General features: G+C 46.1%; 1 protein-coding gene across 1 annotated transcript in view; it reads left to right on the plus strand.

Annotated features, from left to right (window-relative positions):
* The window catches only part of uox (urate oxidase), a 47153-nt gene that overhangs the window by 11925 nt on the left and 15690 nt on the right, over nucleotides 1-19538 (plus strand). Inside the window, exons 3-5 of the mRNA XM_038793665.1 lie at nucleotides 1022-1138; nucleotides 12881-12959; nucleotides 16742-16928. Of these exons, the coding sequence (XP_038649593.1) occupies nucleotides 1022-1138; nucleotides 12881-12959; nucleotides 16742-16928 (383 nt within the window). The remainder of the gene's footprint in view (nucleotides 1-1021; nucleotides 1139-12880; nucleotides 12960-16741; nucleotides 16929-19538) is intronic.

Below are 19538 nucleotides of genomic sequence, written 5' to 3' on the forward strand. Positions count from 1 at the left end.
TTTTTTTTTTAAATCCTGAAGGATTGACCGAACCACTGCAGGGAAGATGGTGGTAATGGCACCAGGCTGGTAGTCCATAGCCTCAGGGGCTTCAAATCCCCCCACCATGGAAGCTTGTGGAATGGAATTAAATTCTCAGTAATGTTTTCTGAATGACAAAAAATGCTAAGTACTCACTGTCAAGGCAATATTTTAATTAATGTAAATTTCATTCTACCAGCTGCTGGAATTGAACCCATGACCTCACAGCCATGACCTGAATCTCTAGTTTGCTTGTGCAATAAAAGCTACCTCTACATCTTTCACTACCTTGAACTTTATTACCAGGCTCGGTTTGTCAGTCTCGGAGGTGATCCATTTATTGGAACTGTGAGGAAATTTGACTCAAGCAAACTCTTCATCGAGAAAGTTGTTGCAAAGAGCTCTCCTCTCTTTTAGGGGATGTTTAAGTTCTGTACAGGCAGCCCACTGGCACTGCTTCCTCACGGCATAAGGAGCCCGGGTTCAATTCCGGCCTTGGGTGACTGTCCGGGCAGGATTTTTCAGCTGCGCCCGCCCAGCGGCTGGAAATTCGTGCCCGAGGTCAACGGACCTTTACATGGTCCCCATCCCATCTGTGGTGAACCAGTGGTGGGCGTGGCCAAAAAGCCCAGCCCACTGTGTGGAGACTGCACGCTCTCTCCGTATCTGTGTGGGTTTCCTCCGGGTGCTCCAGTTCCCTCGCACAGTCCAAAGATGTGTATGTTAGGTGGATAGGCCATGCTAAATTGCCCCTTAATATCCAGGGCTGTGCAGGTTAAGTTACTGGGGAGAGAGCTGGTTGGACGGGACACTGGGCCCAGGTAGGGTGCTCTTTCGGGCGGTCGGTGCAGACTCCATGGGTCACATGGCCTCCTTCTGCACCGCAGGATTCTATGGATTCTGTGAATTAAGTGTAAAGAAAATTAGAAATTGCCTCAGCATATATTGACTGTAAATTCTATGATAGCCTGTGATATATTGACATGCTATATCTTGTCAGATTCGAACTATTGAAGAGTTTGCACTGGATATCTGTGACCACTTCCTGACTTCCTTCCAACATGTTAGTCGGGCCATGGTCTACATGGAAGAGGTCCCCTGGAAACGTTTGGAGAAAGTAAGAATTATAGAAAAATACTGTTGAGAGGAATTGACATCTTGTTGCATTTTAATTCCATGAGTACTGATTGCCCAATTCTACCCCTTCTAAATTACTGCTTCTCGCTCACTAAACTATTCTCGTTCTTTTCCTTAAAGTATGCTTCTTAAGGTTTTACATTTTAGAGAATAACGCTACAAAATTGCAAAGTAATACATCGCCGTAAGCAAGGATAAAAACAATTGGCTCGGCATACGGAGTAGAGACAGAAAGGAGAACAACATCACAATTGGCTCAATACAATCATTAGGCATACCTAGATACCGATACATCCCCACCAGAGACCCAGGGTGAAACAGGGCGAGGCCATGGAAAACACGGTAAACTGGTGCACATCCTCCCACGCCACCTCTGCCCACAGTTACTACAAGAAACAGGAGACATTTTCCACGGTATGTTTGAGTGCGCACCAAGGTTCATCTTCCTCAACTCCGGCAGAACCAAAGGCACCAACAACCCACCACAGCCTCTTAACCTCCGTTACCAGACCCACCTGCACGCGTGTAGAAGCCAAGCACAGATTCTTCACACTCACCCTTCCATAAGCAAAGAAAATATGCAAGCACCCCAGTCCCAAGGGGAGTTGCGTTGTGTATATACCACACAACGCAACTTCACCCCAGACTAAGGTCCAGGTCATTCCAGCATTCCATTCTGTTACATTACTCTTTGGTAATATATCGTTACTCGTTGCTTCGTAATCCAGAATGGTCTGATGGTGTGATTCTGAAGAAACCACTAGTTTTTAACTGAAAGCAAATATTGAGTTCACACACTCTACAGAACTATAACCAGTAAACAAGTAATCTATATTAAAGTTTAATTAATTTAAACTACACATGCTAAACAATGCTGTGATCTACCTCCCTAACACTCTATTGTCTAGTCACTCCTGGTTGGAAGAGATCCAAGATCCTTTGAGTCCTCATATATATAATGTGATTTAGAATTGCCGTCTAGTGATTGTGTTACACTGAGATGTCATCATTCACCCTTTCCTGGGGGTGCACATCTCCAAAAATCTGTCCTGGTCCACCCACGTTGACGCTACCAGCAAGAAAGCACAACAGCGCCTATATTCCTCAGGAAACTAAGGAAATTCGGCATGTTCACATTAACTCCTACCAACTTTTACAGATGCACCACAGAAAGCATCCTATCGGGCTGCATCACAGCCTGGTATGGAAACTGCTCGGCCCAGGACCGCAAGAAACTTCAGAGAGTCCATTACACAAACCTGCCTCCCATCCATTGACTCCATCTACACCTCCCGCTGCCTGGGGAAAGCGGGCAGCATAATCAAGGATCCCTCCCACCCGGCTTACTCACTCTTCCAATTTCTTCCATCAGGCAGGAGATACAGAAGGCTGAGAACACACACAAACAGACTCAAAAACAGCTTCTTCCCTGCTGTCACCAGTATCCTAAATGACCCTCTTATGGACTGACCTCATTAACACTACACCCTCTATGCTTCATCCGATGTCGGTGCTTATGTAGTTACATTGTGTACCTTGTGCTGCCCTATTATGTATTTTCTTTTATTCCCTTTTCTTCCCATGTACTTAATGATCTGTTGAGCTGCTCGCAGAAAAATATTTTTTACTGCACTTCGGTACACATGACAATAAACAAATCCAATCCAATCCAATCTATATATATACACATATTATTATACCATACTGTTATGCAGAAAGGACCAGCAGCAACATGTTCAAATTGTGGTCAAACCTTCAGAGCCTCCCAGGAAATGAAGAAACTGAAAAGGAAGAAGAAGCTAAAGCTACTGTGATGAATATAGGATATTGGTAAATATATTGGGCTGGATTCTCCGCTGTCAGGATTCTGGGTTGCGCTGGCAACACACTCGCGCCTGGGGATTTCCCGACAGCGTGGGGCTGTGCACAATGGCAAATCCCATTGACTGGCGGAACGAAGAATCCTGTTGCAGGCACGGGCATTGCAACAAGACGGAGAATCTCACTCATTGAATTTTAATATTGGTTGTAGTAAGATATTTTTTAAAAGACTGAGTCAAGGTATATATGTGTTGCAGTAACATTGTCAAAGAGCCTAAGTTAAAGTGTCCAGACTGTGTGGCTGCTAATGCTGCAATTAAGAGGTCATAAAAGGCAAAGTCATGATTGAGTCTAACCATTTAGTTTTTTTTATCTGAGAGGTGTAAAGGGATATTGTTAAGACTGCTGGAGATTCCTTCGGGAGTAGATAAGTTGTGAAGGATTTTGGGCAGCACGGTAGCCCAAGTGGATAGTACTGTGGCTTCACAGCACCAGGGTCCCAGGTTCTATTCCCTGCTGGGTCACTGTCTGTGCGGAGTCTGAACGTTCTCCACGTGTCTGCGTGGTTTTCCTCCGGGTGCTCCGGTTTCCTCCCACAGTACACAGACATGCAGGTTAGGTGGATTGGCCATTCTAAGTTGCCCTTAGTGTCCGAAAAGGTTAGGAATGGTTATTGGGTTACGGGGATAGGGTGGAAGTGAGGGCTTAAGTGGGTTGGTGCAGACTTGATGGGTCAAATGGCCTCCTTCTGCACTGTATGTTCTATGTTTTATGTTCTATGAATGTAGTCCTACCTAAGCAGGTGATGGTACATCATAGTGGGACACAGATGATGTAATTAAGGGGAGGAGCCAGGCCCGCCTGTAGATTTGCAGTCTGCTGGAGGTTTTTAAGTTGAACAGCAGCTTTGTCAAATACTGTCAGGTTGAGCAGCAGCTTCTGAGAAGACAGAAGGATATTCAGGTTGCTCTTAAAGGTTTTCTCTCCAAAAAATCTCAACACAGTTAAATAAGCAAACCTGTTCTGTTAACTTTACTTACAAGTGAATATTTATAGTAAAGGTGTCAGGCATAAGTTTAAGATTTTCCGTGCGTTTAAGAACTGTTTATCTGATAATCGTAACATTATTTCTTTGATGTTAATATGGTCACTGCTGTGTTTAAATTAAAGGTTATTTTTACATAAAATATACCTATTGGTCAGAGTTCCCGTCTGGTATCCTAACAAATGTTGGTGTCATTTGGGCAGCACGGTAGCATAGTGGTTAGCACTGTTGCTTCACAGTGCCAGGGACCCATGTTTGATTCCCAGCTTGGGTCACTGTCTGTGCGGAGTCTACATGTTCTCCCCGTGTCTGCGTGGGTTTCTTCCGGGTGCTCCGGTTTCCTCCCACAAGTCCCGAAAGACGTTCTTGTTAGGTAATTTGGACATTCTGAATTCTCCCTCTGTGTACCCGAACAGGCGCCGGGGATTTTCACAGTAACGTCATTGCAGTATTAATGGAAGCCTACTTGTGACAATAACGATCATTATTATTATTACAATCCCAGATGAAACCCCAGCAGTGATGAGGATACGGGACCGAAACCCAATATTTTAGTTTAGTTTTAAGACTGTGTGGAAAGAATGATTCACTCGAGGAGTGATTGCATGAAGAAATAGGGCTCTGGTATTTCTAAACCAAAACTTCATTATGAATACAATATTGCACTTTTTAACTTCACTACCGAAAAGAACAACTTACAATTACTCCTTAACCCAACTACTCAATTTCCCATTAAACAACAGGAAAATTAACATACAGCTCTCCATCTATCTTAAAATTAGCATGGCATAGAGTAATACTTGCGTTATAAAACAGATTTGGGTCGTGTTAGACTCCATTCAGACTCTGGCTGAATATCTTCAAATAGCTGGTTCACCTGCGGTGTTTGAGCTCCTTCCTTGTCCCCAGCCAAGACTGCTCTGCATTATCTGTTATTACTCTTTTATAACTATCCTCTTATGAGAGAATTGTGGACTCAGTTTCAGGCAGATCAGAATTAAGGTCCTCTCTCTCCCAAAGCTTCTCCAAAAAACTCCCTGCCTCTCAGCGTTCCTGGGCTCCACCCAGCAATGACCTCATCTCCCCAAGCTAGAAAACAAATGATTTCTGCAGGCTGCAAAGCACAATAACACTCTGGTGGCTTCACCAGTCAAGCCACATTCCTCTGGTCAATTTTCACCTGCATTTGCCTAGAAATTCCCAGGTCTTTACTAAACAAAATCCTTTTCAAAAACGTGACCACTGCAGTCAAATAAATTATAATTGCAGGCATTTAACCCTTAAAGTGTCCCAGTATTTAGAAGACAATATTGCTAAGATCCTCCATTTGCCACATGATACAGCCGCCTTCTTGAACCACTGCGGTCCATGTGGTGTAGCAGCAAGGTCCATCTACACTGGACATGCGGCTGTAGGTGCGGCTCAGCTGGCTGGACAGCTGTTTTGTGACGCAGATTGTGGCCAACAGCACGGGGCCATTTCCCGTAGCAGCTGAGGTTATTCATGAACGCCCGCTTTGCCCCTCGCCTGAGGTGTGGTGATCCTCGGGTTAAACCGCCACCAGTCAGCTCCCCCCTCTCAAAGGGTAAAGCAGCCTATGGGCATCTGAGGCTACAAAAATAATAATAATAATCTTTATTATTGTCACAAGTAGGCTTACATTAACTGCAATGAAGTTACTGTGGAAAGCCCCTCGTCGCCACAATCTGGCGCCTGTTCGGGTACAGGGAGGGAGAATTCAGAATGCCCAATTCACCTAACAAGCACGTCTTTTGGGACTTGCGGAAGTAAACCGGAACGCCCGGAGGAAACCCACACAGACGCAGGGAGAACGTGCTGACCCTTCTAGATGGATGAGGCTGTGGGTTTGGAACGTGATGCTGAAAGAACGTTGGCGAGGTGCGTTTTGTAGGTGCTACATACTGTGCGCCAGTGGTGGAGGGAGTGAATGTTTAAGGTTGTGGATGGGGTGCTGATCGAGTCGATTGCTTTATCCTGGGTGGTTTCTGTATGTCTGAGTTGCATCATTCTTCTGGTAGCTGAGTAAAAAGAGCACCTAGCTGTCTGCCTCACCAGGGTTTGTAGTGCATTGGGTGGCGTCACTGCCTCAGATCCAGAACCATTGACTTTCAGTCCCTCTCCAGGACTAGATGCTCAATGAAGTCACATTCCTTCCATGGCCAATGAGGTTGGTTGTCAACCTGCAACGCTTTAAAACAAACGACAATGGCTGGCGGTAAGAGTGGGAAAGACTCCTGGTCATCCGTGTGATGGAAAGACCGTCGGCGTCTCAATCATTACTTTCCATAGCTCCAGACGACATGTATGTCAAAATGCATGTTGCCACAGCAACTTCAAGTCACTGAGTGAACCGGAACACAACGCCGCTCGCCATTAAAATGTTTTAAACGTTATGAAATTGCTGCATTTGCATGAGAGATAAAAACTAAACCTGCGGCATCTGTTTAGTCCTGGGAGTTGGTGGCATCGGGATCCTTTAGATAAAGCACCTGATTGTTAATTATTCTAAATCAGCTTCTCTGGTATGGAGAATTAGCTAATAGTATGGGTTAGATTTAGAATATGGCAAATTTAACATGTTAATTGCTTTTCTTGCTTTTCCAGTTTCAATTTTTTTCTCCTCCTTCCTATCTTTACTTGCTCTGTTTATTTCTCGTTCTGTACCTGCTTTGATGTTTAATTCACCCCGTTTTAATTGGCTCGCCATCTCAGTGTTTCTGCTATCAAAGCAGAAAATGCTGGAGAATGTCAGCAGGTTCGGGCAGCATCTGGGGAGAGAGAAACACACAAGACGGGATTCTCCATCCGTTCACGGCAGAGGGATTCTCCAATCTCGCTTATCGTGTTCTGTGGATTGGCCGAAGTAAATGACAAACGACAGAACATCTAGTTTAAATCATTCATTGTGGGACAGCTGCGTGATACGGTAACTAGGATAGATAAAATAATAAACCACTAACACTAATTAACTACTGTAGAGATACTGCAAGCACGACCTACTCCCAACTCCTCAGCCACAGGGTCACCTGATGGGATTACACTGCCACCTAGTGGTCGGAGGTCATGCATAACATTATGTACAGAACTGCTTTATGCATATCATCACACCGCTGCGGTGAGTAGGAGATTTGCCTGAGTGCCAAATTCTCCGTCCTCGCTAGCAGGAGTAGCGGGGTGGACTCACACGGAGAATCCCGGACACAGTTAACATTTCAAGTTAGTATGGCCTCTTCACAGTTTTAAGAACAAAGAACAATACAGCACAGGAACAGGCCCTTCGGCCCTCCATGCTTGTACCGGTCATGATACCAACCTTTGCCAAAACCCTCAGCACTTCCTTGTGCCGTGTCCCTCTATACCCATCCTGTCCATGCATTTGTCAAGAAAATATTTGAGATTTCAGGCATGAAAATGAATGAAATGAAAATCGCTTATTGTCACGTGTAGGCTTCAATGAAGTTACTGTGAAAAGCCCCTAGTCACCACATTCCGGCGCCTGTCCGGGGAGGCTGGTATGGGAATTGAACTGTGCTGCTGGCCTGCTTGGTCTGCTTTAAATGCCAGCGATTTAGCCTTGTGAGCTAAACCAGCATTCGCAGTATATTGCTTTTATTTCAGTGATTCTGCTCTTCATTTCCGAATGGTTACGAGATGCCCGATTTGTTGCCCTGGGTCACTTGGGTCCTTAGTTATCAGCTCACACTTGCAGTAACTTTGGGCTTTTGAGTCAAAGGGTCAAGTCTAGCTAACGGCAGGTGCTGTGAGGTGTCGTGCTGGGGCAACATTTGATTTAGTATTTTCACTGACTTAACTTTTTTCACCTATTCTCATTTCACTTGCCCCTGAAAGCGGGCGCCGGGGGTAGATCGAATGGTATTCCACAGCTGACAATTCCACAACCAATTTGTAACTGCAAGAACTTGGGGCGCGATTCTCCGCTGCCCACAACAGGTCGGAGAATAGTGGGAGGGCCTTCCCGACATTTTTCCCGACCTCCCGCTATTCTCCCCCCCCCCCCCCCCCCCACTGCCGCCCCACGACACGAATCGCTGCTCGCCGTTTTTTACGGCGAACAGCGATTCTCCCCAGGCCGATGGGCCGAGTTCCCAGGCCTTTACGGCCGTTTTCACGAACGCAAACACACCTGCTCTCACCGTTCGTGAAAACGGCCGCAAAGTGCTGTCCCGGACAACCATGGCACCGATTGGCACGGCCGCATCACGGCCGTGCCAAGGGTGGCATGGGCCTGCGATCGGTGGGCACCGATCGCGGGCAGCGGGTACGATACCCGCGCACTCTTTGTTCCTCCGCCGCCCCGCAGGATCAGTCCGCGGGGCGGCTGAGGGGCATGATGGCCCGCACATGCGCGGGTTTGACGCATATGCGTGATGACTTTATCCGCGCATGCGCGGGTTGGAGCTGTCCAACCCGCGCATGCGCGGCTGACGTCATCATGCGCGTCAGCCGCCGTGATGCTTGGCGCGCGGGCTTAGCGACCGTCGCTAAGCCCGCGATGCCGTGCTTCACGGGGCCGCGCTGCTAGCCCCGCCTGGGGGGGAGAATCGGGTCCCGTGAGGGGGCGCGGAGGCTGCCGCGAAACACGGCCGGTTTCACAGCAGCCTTTACGACTCGCCGCATTTGCGGAGAATCGCGCCCTTGACCTTTGTCTCTGTTATTCTCCGCTCATATGATGCCAAAAATACCGTACACCCCAGCACTCCAATGCACCGCAGACGAGTGACACTCAACTGCGGATGAGGGGCACCTGCAGCGATTATCAGGATTCAGAGCATTGGTGGAAGCATTCATCTCCAAATGAATTGCAAAATTTGGAGGCAGTTCAGAGGAGGTCTACGGTTCAGAGGAGGTCTACAGTTCAGAGGAGGAGTACGGTTCAGAGGAGGTCTATGGTTCAGAGGAGGTCTACGGTTCAGAGGAGGTCTACTAGATTGATATCTGGAAGTAACAAAGGCCATGAGGAAAGTCTAGACAGGTTGGGCCTCTTTCCGCTGGAGTTTCGAAGAGTGAGGAGTGACTTAATTGAAGTATCTAGGCTCCAAATGGTATTGACATTGTGGACGTGCAAAAGATGTTCGTTCATGTGGGTGAGTCCAGAACGAGGGTCCACTGTTTTAAAATTACATGTCACCCTTGTAGGACAGAGATGAGGAGAATTCCTTTCTCTCAGAGCATTGTGCATCTTTGGAACACTCTGCCTCAGGAGCTTGTGGGGGCGGGGTCATTGAATATCTTTAAGGCAAAGATAGCTCGATTCTTGGTAGACAAGGGAATCAAAGGTTATCGGGGGTAGATGGAAATGCAGAACTCGAAATGCAAACAGATCGGCCATGATCTTATTAAATGGCAGAGCAGACTCGAGGGGCCGAATGGTCTACCTCAGCTCCTATTTGATATGTTCGTATTTATAAATACATTGGTTGTTTCAAAATGCATATTGTTATGGGCCAGGGTTTAGAGAACCCCAAAGTGTATCATGGAGTTCACCTGACCCACAACTTTTACTAGATTGTGGTATGGGGAGCACACGGCCCATTCCACAGGTGTGATACAGCAGAAATGGAAAAGTATATTTTAAAGCAAAACAATGTCTATTCTATGAACTCAAGTTAACCTTTTTAAAACATACAGTGAACATATTGATTCAAATACAACCCTCAAAGAATACAACACTAAGTAATCCTTTAAGCTTTCCTTTTAACATCCATAAGACTTAAAACATCTTTTACCAGAAGCACATCAGGTTAAAGTCACGACTGTTATTAGTTTTAAATCACCAGGATCGATTTACTATCTTTAGATTACAGAGAAAGATTCTAATGCCCCTTCTGGCTGTGACTGCAGCTATCCAGCTCTGAAAACGAAACTAAAACACACCCTGCAACAAACAGCCTAAAACAAAAGTAAAAAGCTGACAGACAGCCCAGCTCCACCCACTCTCTGCCATCACTGCAGTAATGAACACCCATTTCTTAAAGGTACTCTCATTACAGATACTTATATGCACACCCATTTATAAACACCCATTTCTTAAAGGTACTCTCACATGACAATATAACACAAATCAAATCATCCTCCCTCTAGTACATCATCATAGAATCTCAGAGTTATGAACTTGTTCAAGTTCAGAAGAGTGAAAGGTGATCTTACTGAAACTTATAATATCCTGAGGGGATTTGATGGTGTGGATACCACGGTGGGTGTTCCCTCATATGGGGGAGACTAGAACCAGGGGCCATATTTTACGAATAAGAGTTTTCCCCTTGAAGGCAGATGTGAGGAGAAACCGTTGCTGTCAGTGGGTTGTTAGTCTGTGGCATTCCCTTCCCCGAAGAGCAGTGGAGGCTGGGTCAGTGAATTTATTCCAGGCAGAGTTAGACAAATTTATGATTGACAGGGGACTCAAAGGTACAGGGGGGAGGGGGGGGGGGGGGGGGGGGGGAGCGGGAAGGAAAATGGAGTTAAAATCACACCCAAATCAGCCATGATCTTACTGACTGGTAGAGCAGAGTTGAAGGGCTGAATGGCTCCTTCCTGCTCCTCTGTCCTATATTCCTCTATCCACCAAGTCGACGATGATCATATTGTTCATCTGGGGTATTTGATAGGGTCAAGGGGGCCGGTAGTGATGTGTTAGGCAGGTTGGGTCAACGTGGGCTGCACTTGATGCAGTGTAGCGAGAGACAGACCTCCAACACTGGATGAGATCCAACACGATTTTATTCAACGTATTAACTAATATACATGTTCAGCTGTGGGTTGACACTATACTGAATTGACTGGAGACCTAGTACTAGCCTGACCAGACTTACTAGCTACCGCATGGTGTTTGCACTGGCTAGCTCATGGACTCTGACTGTCTCAGTGGCTGGGTCCAGAGAGAGCGGGAAACCTAGTGCCCTCTGGCTTTATAGTGGTAGTGTCCTGTCTGGTGATTGGCTGCTGTGTTCTGTGTGCTCACTGGTCATCCTGTGTGTCAATCACTGCCTGTCTGCACTCCATGATATACACAGGTGTATATCATGACAGGTAGGTCACTGCAAAGGAAGGTCCTGCTATAAGCCCTGCTGGAGCCGAGGGCTTTCCTCTCCTTGCGTTTTCTCTCTGCCTCCACTTGCTTTCCCGCTTCTGTTCTGACTTGATTGCATCAGCGGCGGTGATCCTGGGCGAGTTTCTCCCAGAGTACAAGAGCGAGGAGGTTATGCTAAATTCACACAAGACTCTAGCTGGACCTCAGTTGGAATATTGTGTACAATTCTGGACGCCACATTATAGGAAGGATTTGAACGTATTGGAGACAGTGGAGGAGAGGTTCACAAGAAGCTGTCCAGTTATGATGTAGATTGGCGAGTTTGGGACTGTTCTCCTTGGAAAACTTAGAGGAGATTCGATAGAGGTGTTCAAAATCATGAGGAGGCTGGACAGAGTAGACGGGGAGAAACTGTTCCTGCTCGTTAAAGGATCAAGAACGAGAGGGCACAGGTTTAAACTGATTTGCAAAAGATTCAAATGTGATGTGAGAAAAAACGTTTTCACACAGCTAGTGGTTGGGGTCTGGAATGCACGGCCTGGATGTGTGGTAGAGGTAGGTTCAATTGAGGCATCTAAGGGTACATTAGATTATTATTTGAATAAAAACCATGTGCAGGGGGTATGGGGGAAATTTAGGAGGGTGGCACTCAGTGATAATGCTCGTTTGGAGACCTGATTGGCCGAATGGTGTTCTTCTGCACCGTAACAATTCTGTGATTCTGTGACTAGGAGTCAATGTTAAATCTCCCAAATGAAGCGATAGATAGAGTGTTCTTGTAGCATTTCCCTTGACCAACGTGACAGCAGATCACAGACCCAAGCTCTCCAGAGGAGATTTGATTTGGTAAGTGGGTATCATGTGACTCTGGCTACACAAATAGGCCAGTAGAATGATAAAGCACAACGGGAGGTCATTGGCCACATTGTGTCTGTGAAACACTATGAAAGATTTATCCAACACAACAACGCCTATACTTCCTCAGGACTCTTAAGGAAATTCGGCATGTCCACATTGGCTCTTATCAATTTTTACAGATGCACCATAGAAAACTCCTATCTGGCTGCATCACAGCCTGGTATGGCAACTGCTCGACCCAAGACCGTAAGAAACCGGAGTCGTGATCACAGCCCCGTCGATCACGCGAACCCGCCTCCCAACCATTGAGTCTGTCTACACCTCCCGCTGCCTTAGGAAAGCGGGCAGCATAATCAAAGACCCCTCGCACCCAGGCTATTCTCTCTTCCAACTTCTTCCATCGGGCAGGAGAACACGCACTAACAGATTCAAAAACAGCTTCTTCCCCGTTGACATAGACTCCTGAATGACCCTCTTATGGACTGAACTGATCGCTCCACAGGTCTTCTCTGCTGAACAGTACTACACTCTGTATGCTCACCCCATGCCTGTGTCCATGTATTTACATTGTGTATTTATGTATGTCCTTTGTATTTTCAGGTATGGACCGATCTGTCTGGACTGTACGCAGAACAATACTTTTCACTGTACCTCGGTGCACGTGACAACAAATTAAATCCAATCCAAGAAATCCGAGTCTTATGTTATTTCCGCACAATCCACCTTTTTAAATTCCTTTTCAAGTATATATCTAATCTCACTTTAGAAAGTTATTATCACATTTGTTTACATCTTCATTTCAGGCAGTGTATATCAGGTCATTCTTTTTAATGACCTTTAACGTATTGTGCGATACTTAACTGCTCTTCATAGGAAATCTGCTGATCTAGGAAAAATAAGGAATATATCTGGATTTATTTTCATTACAGGGCGGTATTGGCCATGTACACGCCTTCATTCATAATCACGAAGCAACGCACTTTTGTGAAGTTGAACAAATGCAGAACGGTAAGTCTTCGCTTCCAACCTTTGATGCCTTTGCAGTTAAGCAAATCCGATACATCCCAGGAGATTTTTCTTAACAAACTGGTTCATTAGTGTTCTTCAGGGGAGGTAGCCTAGCAGGTTAACCTTGTCATAATATACACATCAGTATATGATGGTGCAGAGACACACACTGACTGACACACTGCAAGACCAATCAACACACACAACACAGCAGCCAATCACCAGTTAGGGCACGGTCACTATAAAGCCAGAGGGCACTAGTTTTCCCGCTCATTCGGGATGCAGCCTCTGAGACAGACAGAGCCTGCAGTCAGTAGCACAAACATCTCCCATGTGCTAGCAGTATAGGCTGGTCAGGATAGCCATAGGTCTTCAGTCAACCTAACATAGTGTTGACCCACAGTGCAAGTATGTTTAACAGCTCTTAGTTAAATAACGTAGAGTTGTGCTATTACAAGTGTAGGTAGCCTGTCTATGTTACTGCTAAGGTAAACACAGTCTCTACAGATCCAGAGTACCCAACACATCAAACCTGGTCTGACAAACGTGCAGTTCCAATTCCTCACGATGTGACTCACCCTCATCACTCTCAGAGCTTCCGTGAATGAGTAATAATTACTGCTTGTCGAGTGCTGCTAAGAATATTTTTAAAACTCCTTCCAACCACAGCAAAGTAGAATCTATTCAGTCACAGGGGGCAGGACCTTTAAGATTATCAATTTGTATATCGCAGTTTCTGGCACGCATGAATGACAAGCTATGGTTAATCAAAAATGGATAAAGATCTATTACCAGTCAAAAAAGGACATAGATCTTCTCGGTCTATATCATGGGGTTGACCTGGCCTTTTAGCAATGCTGCTAACCTTAAGGGTAAGGGTTTCCTCTCTGAGAATGTATTGTGCCTAATGGAGGATTTTTAGCAGTACCCAAGGATCACTCAGTTCACTGAATCAGTGAAATCCGGTCTTCCAGCGCACTAGACCCGTCAGCACTGAGAGAGGAAAAACGCCCCTCGGAAATCTTCCTGACAACTCTCAAAGAAGCAAGTTCAATAGCAGGAATGCTCATAAAGTAGTAAAAACATGACAAGCAGTTCCACAGAAGCGTGAAGAGACGTGTTTGACACGGGACCAAATGGAGGGATATTCGGAAAGGTGGCAGAGGCATGTTCTCAGAAGAGTCTTGAATCTTGCTGAAAAAGGAGAAGTGTTGCTGAAGTTTTTCATCTTGTACTCATCAGAAGGGACACTTGTACTCAGTAAAAGGGATCGATAAAGTAAATGTAGACTAGATGTTCCCCCTTGTAGGGCAACCTAGCTCACAGATTAGGTTGAGAGGCGGTAAATTTAAAACTGAGATGAGGAGGAACTACCTCTCGCAGAGGGTGGTGAATGTGTGGAACTTGCTGCCCCATAGTGCGGTGGAGTCTGAGTCATTAGATGGTTTCAAGAGAGAGATAGATATATTTCTGATTTTTAAAATGGGTTAAAGAGATATGGAACAGGTATAATAATAATAATCTTTATTGTCACAAGAGAGGCTGGTTTAGCACACTGGGCTAAATCACTGGCTTTTAAAGCAGACCAAGGCAGGCCAGCAGCACGGTTTAATTCCCGTACCAGCCTCCCCGAACAGGCGCCGGAATGTGGCGACTAGGGGCTTTTCACAGTAACTTCATTTGAAGCCTACTTGTGACAATAAGCAATTTTCATTTTCATTTCATTTCAAGTAGGCTTACATTAACACTGCACTGAAGTTACTGTGAAAAGCCCCTAGTCGCCATTCTGGCACCTGTAGAGGTACACAGAGGAAGAATTCAGAATGTCCAATTCACCTAACAAGCACGTCTTTCAGGACTTGTGGGAGGAAACCGGAGCACACGGAGGAAACCCAAACAGACACGGGGAGAACGTGCAGACTCCGCATAGACAGTGACCCAAGCTGGGAATCGAACCTGGGACCCTGGCGCTGTGAAGCAACAGTGCTACCCATTGTGTTACCGTACGTACCGTGTAGCGAAGTGAATTTGAGACCAGGAAGAGATCAGCCATGATCTGATCGAATGTACATATGTTCCTGGAACAAATAAAAGAACACCAAATTTCAAACAATCACAACAAATTACACTGCAGGAGAAAAGCACATATTTTCAGTATAGATCGGCATTTGTAACCGATCCCATAAGTCCATAAAAGCATAAGATATAGGAACAGAATTAGGCCATTCTGCCCATCGGGTCTGCTGCACCATTCGCTCATGGCTGATATGCTACTCATCCCCATTCTCTTGCCTTCTCCCCATAACTCCTTATCCCCTTAGTCTTCAAACAAATCCCTTTATTAATCATAAACACCAGATTTGTGCTTGAAGTGCTGTTCCCTACAAGACAGCAGACCAAGAGCTGGAAGGTGGAATTAGACAGAATAGTTCTTGCTTATAAGAACAGGAAGTAGGAGTCGGCAATTTAGCTTCTCGGGCCTGCTCAATATGATTCAATATGATCATGGCCTCACCTCCACCATCCTGCCCGTTCTCCGTAACCCCTTCCACCCATCACTAATTAAAAATCTGTCAAACTCCTCCTTAAATTTACTCACTGTCCCAGCATCCACCGCACTCTGGAGTAGCGAATTCCACAGAAGTAGTTTCTCCTCAACTCTGTTTTAAATCTGCTGCCTCTTATCCTGAGCCTATGGTGGTGGTGGTGGTGAGGGGGTGGACTCCAGTTTGATATACCTGCTTCCAAAAATATTCTGTGCTTCCAATACCAGCTCCCCCACCCACCCCCCCACACACACACCACTGGTGAAAGGGGACTTTAACTGGGTCAGTTCAGCTTTTTGGCAACTCCTGCCTGAATCTTTCTGCTTCTCCAGTCAGCTCTCGTCCTTATACATCTCAGCAAAACCTTCCTCTTCAACCAAGCTTCGACCATCAATCCATCCATAGTGCAATCTTCACATTCTGCATGTTTGTCCTTCAAGTATCACGGACATGTTTCACATGAAAGGTGCTGTTTTAATGTAAGTTGTTGTTGAATGACTAGTTCATCTGCTTTTGACTAGGGAACGTAGAAAGAAACACTGCGTTCCTCTTCTTGCAAACTGCAGCTTGGAATTCTCTTCCACTCCCTCAATAGACTCAGAGTCTCAGCCGAGAAATCTGATCAAGTGGGGTTGTACATATGTACACGGCGGCGCAGTCGTTAGCCCTGCTGCCTCATGGCATCGAGGTCCCGGGTTCGATCCCGGCCCCGGGTCACTGTCCGTGTGGAGTTTGCATATTCTCCCCGTGTCTGCGTGGGTCTCACCCCCACAACCCTAAGATGTGCAGGGTAGGTGGATTGGCCGCGCTAGATTCCCCTTAATTGACAAAAAAATAATTGGGTACTCTAAATGTAAAAAAGAATTAAGCCGAGACGGTCACTTGCAAATTATCATAGAGTGGCACAGTGTTTAGCACTGCTGCCTCACAGCGCCAGGGACCCAGGTTTAATTACAGCCTTGGGTGACTGTGTGGAGTTTACACATTCGCCCCGTGTCTGCGTGGGTTTTCTCCGGGTGCTCCAGTTTCCTCTCACAGTCCAAAGCTTAGGTGGATTGGTCGTGTTAAAAATTGCCCCTCAGTGTCCAAATATATGCAGGTTAGGTGGGGATAGGGCGGGAGAGTGGGCCTAGGTAGGGGGCTCTTTCAGAAGGTTGGTGCAGGTTCGATGGGCCGAATAGATGATTGTAGGCATTCTATGATATTCTCACCTGTGCGCTCCTGGTTGCTTTACAGAACCACCCGTGGTTCATGCTGGATTAAAAAACATGAAGGTCTTAAAATCAACGCAGTCTGGCTTTGAGGGGTTTCGAAAGGATCGATTCACTACCTTGCCTGAAGTAAGGGACAGAGTGTTCTCTACCATTGTGTATGCCAAGTGGCGTTACAGTACACCCAGACATACCAACTTTGACGCAGCCTGGTAAGTTTGCGTAACCACACTGTGTCATTGTCATTGTACAATTGTCAAACTCTTAATTTGAGAATAACCCTCACTATTTACATTTCACAACTCCTCTGGTGTCTCATGTTGCCTGCCACTTCCCAACAAGCGTGGGGATTGGTGTTACCAGCTGGGACTGTCCCTCTTACAGCAGGAAGGTTGGGGGTGAGGTTTCTCAGAATGGAACCAGGGACAAAGTGCTCCCGTTAAAGGGCAGCACGGTAGCATAGTGGATAGCACAATTGCTTCACAGCTCCAGGGTCCCAGGTTCCATTCCCGGCTTGGGTCACTGTCTGTGCGGAGTCTGCACGTTCTCCCCGTGTCTGCGTGGGTTTCCTCCGGGTGCTCCGGTTTCCTCCCACAGTCCAAAGATGTGCAGGTTAGGTGGATTGGCCATGCTAAATTGCCTTTAGTGTCCAAAATTGCCCTTAGTGTTGGGTGGAGTTACTTGGTTATGGGGATAGGGTGGAGGTGTGGGCTTGGGTAAGGTGCTCTTTCCAAGAGCCGGTGCAGACACGATGGGCCGAATGGCCTCCTTCTGCACTGTAAATTCTATAATTCTATAATTAAGTGTGGAGGATAAAGAATCTGGGATCGTTCTCCCACAGAGGAGAAAAGCTCAAAGGAAGCTTTGGTAGAGAATTATCAGAGGCTTTGCGAGAATATAGAGTAACTGTTTCCAGTGACTATGAGATAAAACAGATTTAAGGTAACGGGCGAAAGAGCTAGATATGAGGAGAATTATTTATTTAATGGTTGTGAGTTGAGACCTGGTAAGTGCTGCCTGAGATTCAGTGATAACTTACGAAATTCAAGTGGATAAAGATTTGAAGGGAAAAAGTCATAATGATGGAAAAGGGGAGGGGAATGGGACTGATTAATTAGATGGCTCTTTCAAAGAGCTGTCACAAGCATGATGGGCCAAATGGCCCTACAAAAGGGCACTAGCCAGACCCACATCCTGGAAATACTTGTGTCTCAAACACCCCTTACGTCAGCTATGTCTCTGACCCTCAGGTCTGGGATTCCCTGGTCTTGAGTTGTTCCATTTTCTAGTGAAGGGATTGGTGTGTGTTGCCAGATTTGGGTTGGGTTGTGCTCCAATCTCCTCGATTAGTCGTGACATGTGTCTGCTGAGGTGCTCTGCTGCTGAATGACATCGATCCTCTGCACTGCCTTGTGCAAAAACTAAATGCTCATAACTTTCCCGACTTTAACGCAAGTACTACATCACCCAAAAAGCTTAGTGCAACTCCAAAGCCACTTGATATTTGTCCAACTGAGCTCTCCAGAGTTTATACTGTACGACTATAAGATATAGGAGTAGAAGTAGGTCATCTGGCCCATCGAGTCGGTTCTATCATTCAATGAGATCATGACTGATCTGATTTGATAATCCTCAACGCCACTTTCCTGCCTTATCTCCATAACCCTTTATTCCCTTACTCAATAAAAGCCTGCCTATCTCAGCCTTGAACATACTTACTGACCCAGTCACTACAACTCTCTGTGGTGAAGAATTCCACAGATTCACTACCCTCTGATTGAAGAAATTCCTCCTCATCTCTGTCTGAAATGGGCAACTCCTTACTCTGAGATTATGCCCTCTGGTCCCAGACTTCCTTTACAAGGGAAACATCCTCTGAGCATCCACCCTATCAAACCCCCTGAGAATCCTCAATGTCTCAATAAGGTTGCCTCTCACTCTTCTAAACTCCAATGAGCACAGGCCCGACCTTTATGCACAAGGACTCCCAAATCCCTCTGCATTGCAGCTTTCTCAGTTTAAATAATATTCCGCTCCTTTATTTTTCCTACCAAAGTGCCTAACTTCACATTTTCCGCTCTGATATTCCATCCCTGAAAGTTGCGACCCAGGTTGAGAGGGTTGTTAAGAAGGCGTACGGTGTGTTAGCTTTAATTGGTAGAGGGATTGAGTTTAGGAGCCATGAGGTCATGTTGCAGCTGTAAAAAACTCTGGTGCGACCTCATTTGGAGTATTGCGTGCAGTTCTGGTCGCCGCATTATAGGAAGGATGTGGAAGCATTGGAAAGGGTGCAGAGGAGATTTACCAGGATGTTGGGGCTTAGGGGCTGGTTTAGCTCACCAGGCTAAATCGCTGGCTTTTAAAGCAGAACAAGCAGGCCAGCAGCACGGTTCAATTCCCGTACCAGCCTCCCCGGACAGGCGCCGGAATGTGGCGACTAGGGGCTTTTCACAGTAACTTCATTGAAGCCTACTCGTGACAATAAGCGATTTTCATTTTCATTTTTCATGTTGCCTGGTATGTAGGGAAGATCTTATGAAGAAAGGCTGAGGGACTTAAGGCTGTTTTCGTTGGAGAGAAGAAGGTTAAGAGGTGACTTAATTGAGGCATACAAGATGATCAGAGGATTAGATAGGGTGGACAGTGAGAGCCTTTTTCCTCGGATGGTGATGGCTCACACAAGGGGACATAGCTTTAAACTGTGGGGAGATAGATATAGGACAGATGTCAGAGGTAGGTTCTTTACTCAGAGATTGTAATGGCGTGGAATGCCCTGCCTGCAACAGTAGTGGACTCGCCGACATTAAGGGCATTTAAATGGT

The sequence above is a fragment of the Scyliorhinus canicula genome, chromosome 4, assembly GCF_902713615.1.
Source record: "Scyliorhinus canicula chromosome 4, sScyCan1.1, whole genome shotgun sequence".
Lineage (NCBI taxonomy): Eukaryota > Metazoa > Chordata > Chondrichthyes > Carcharhiniformes > Scyliorhinidae > Scyliorhinus > Scyliorhinus canicula.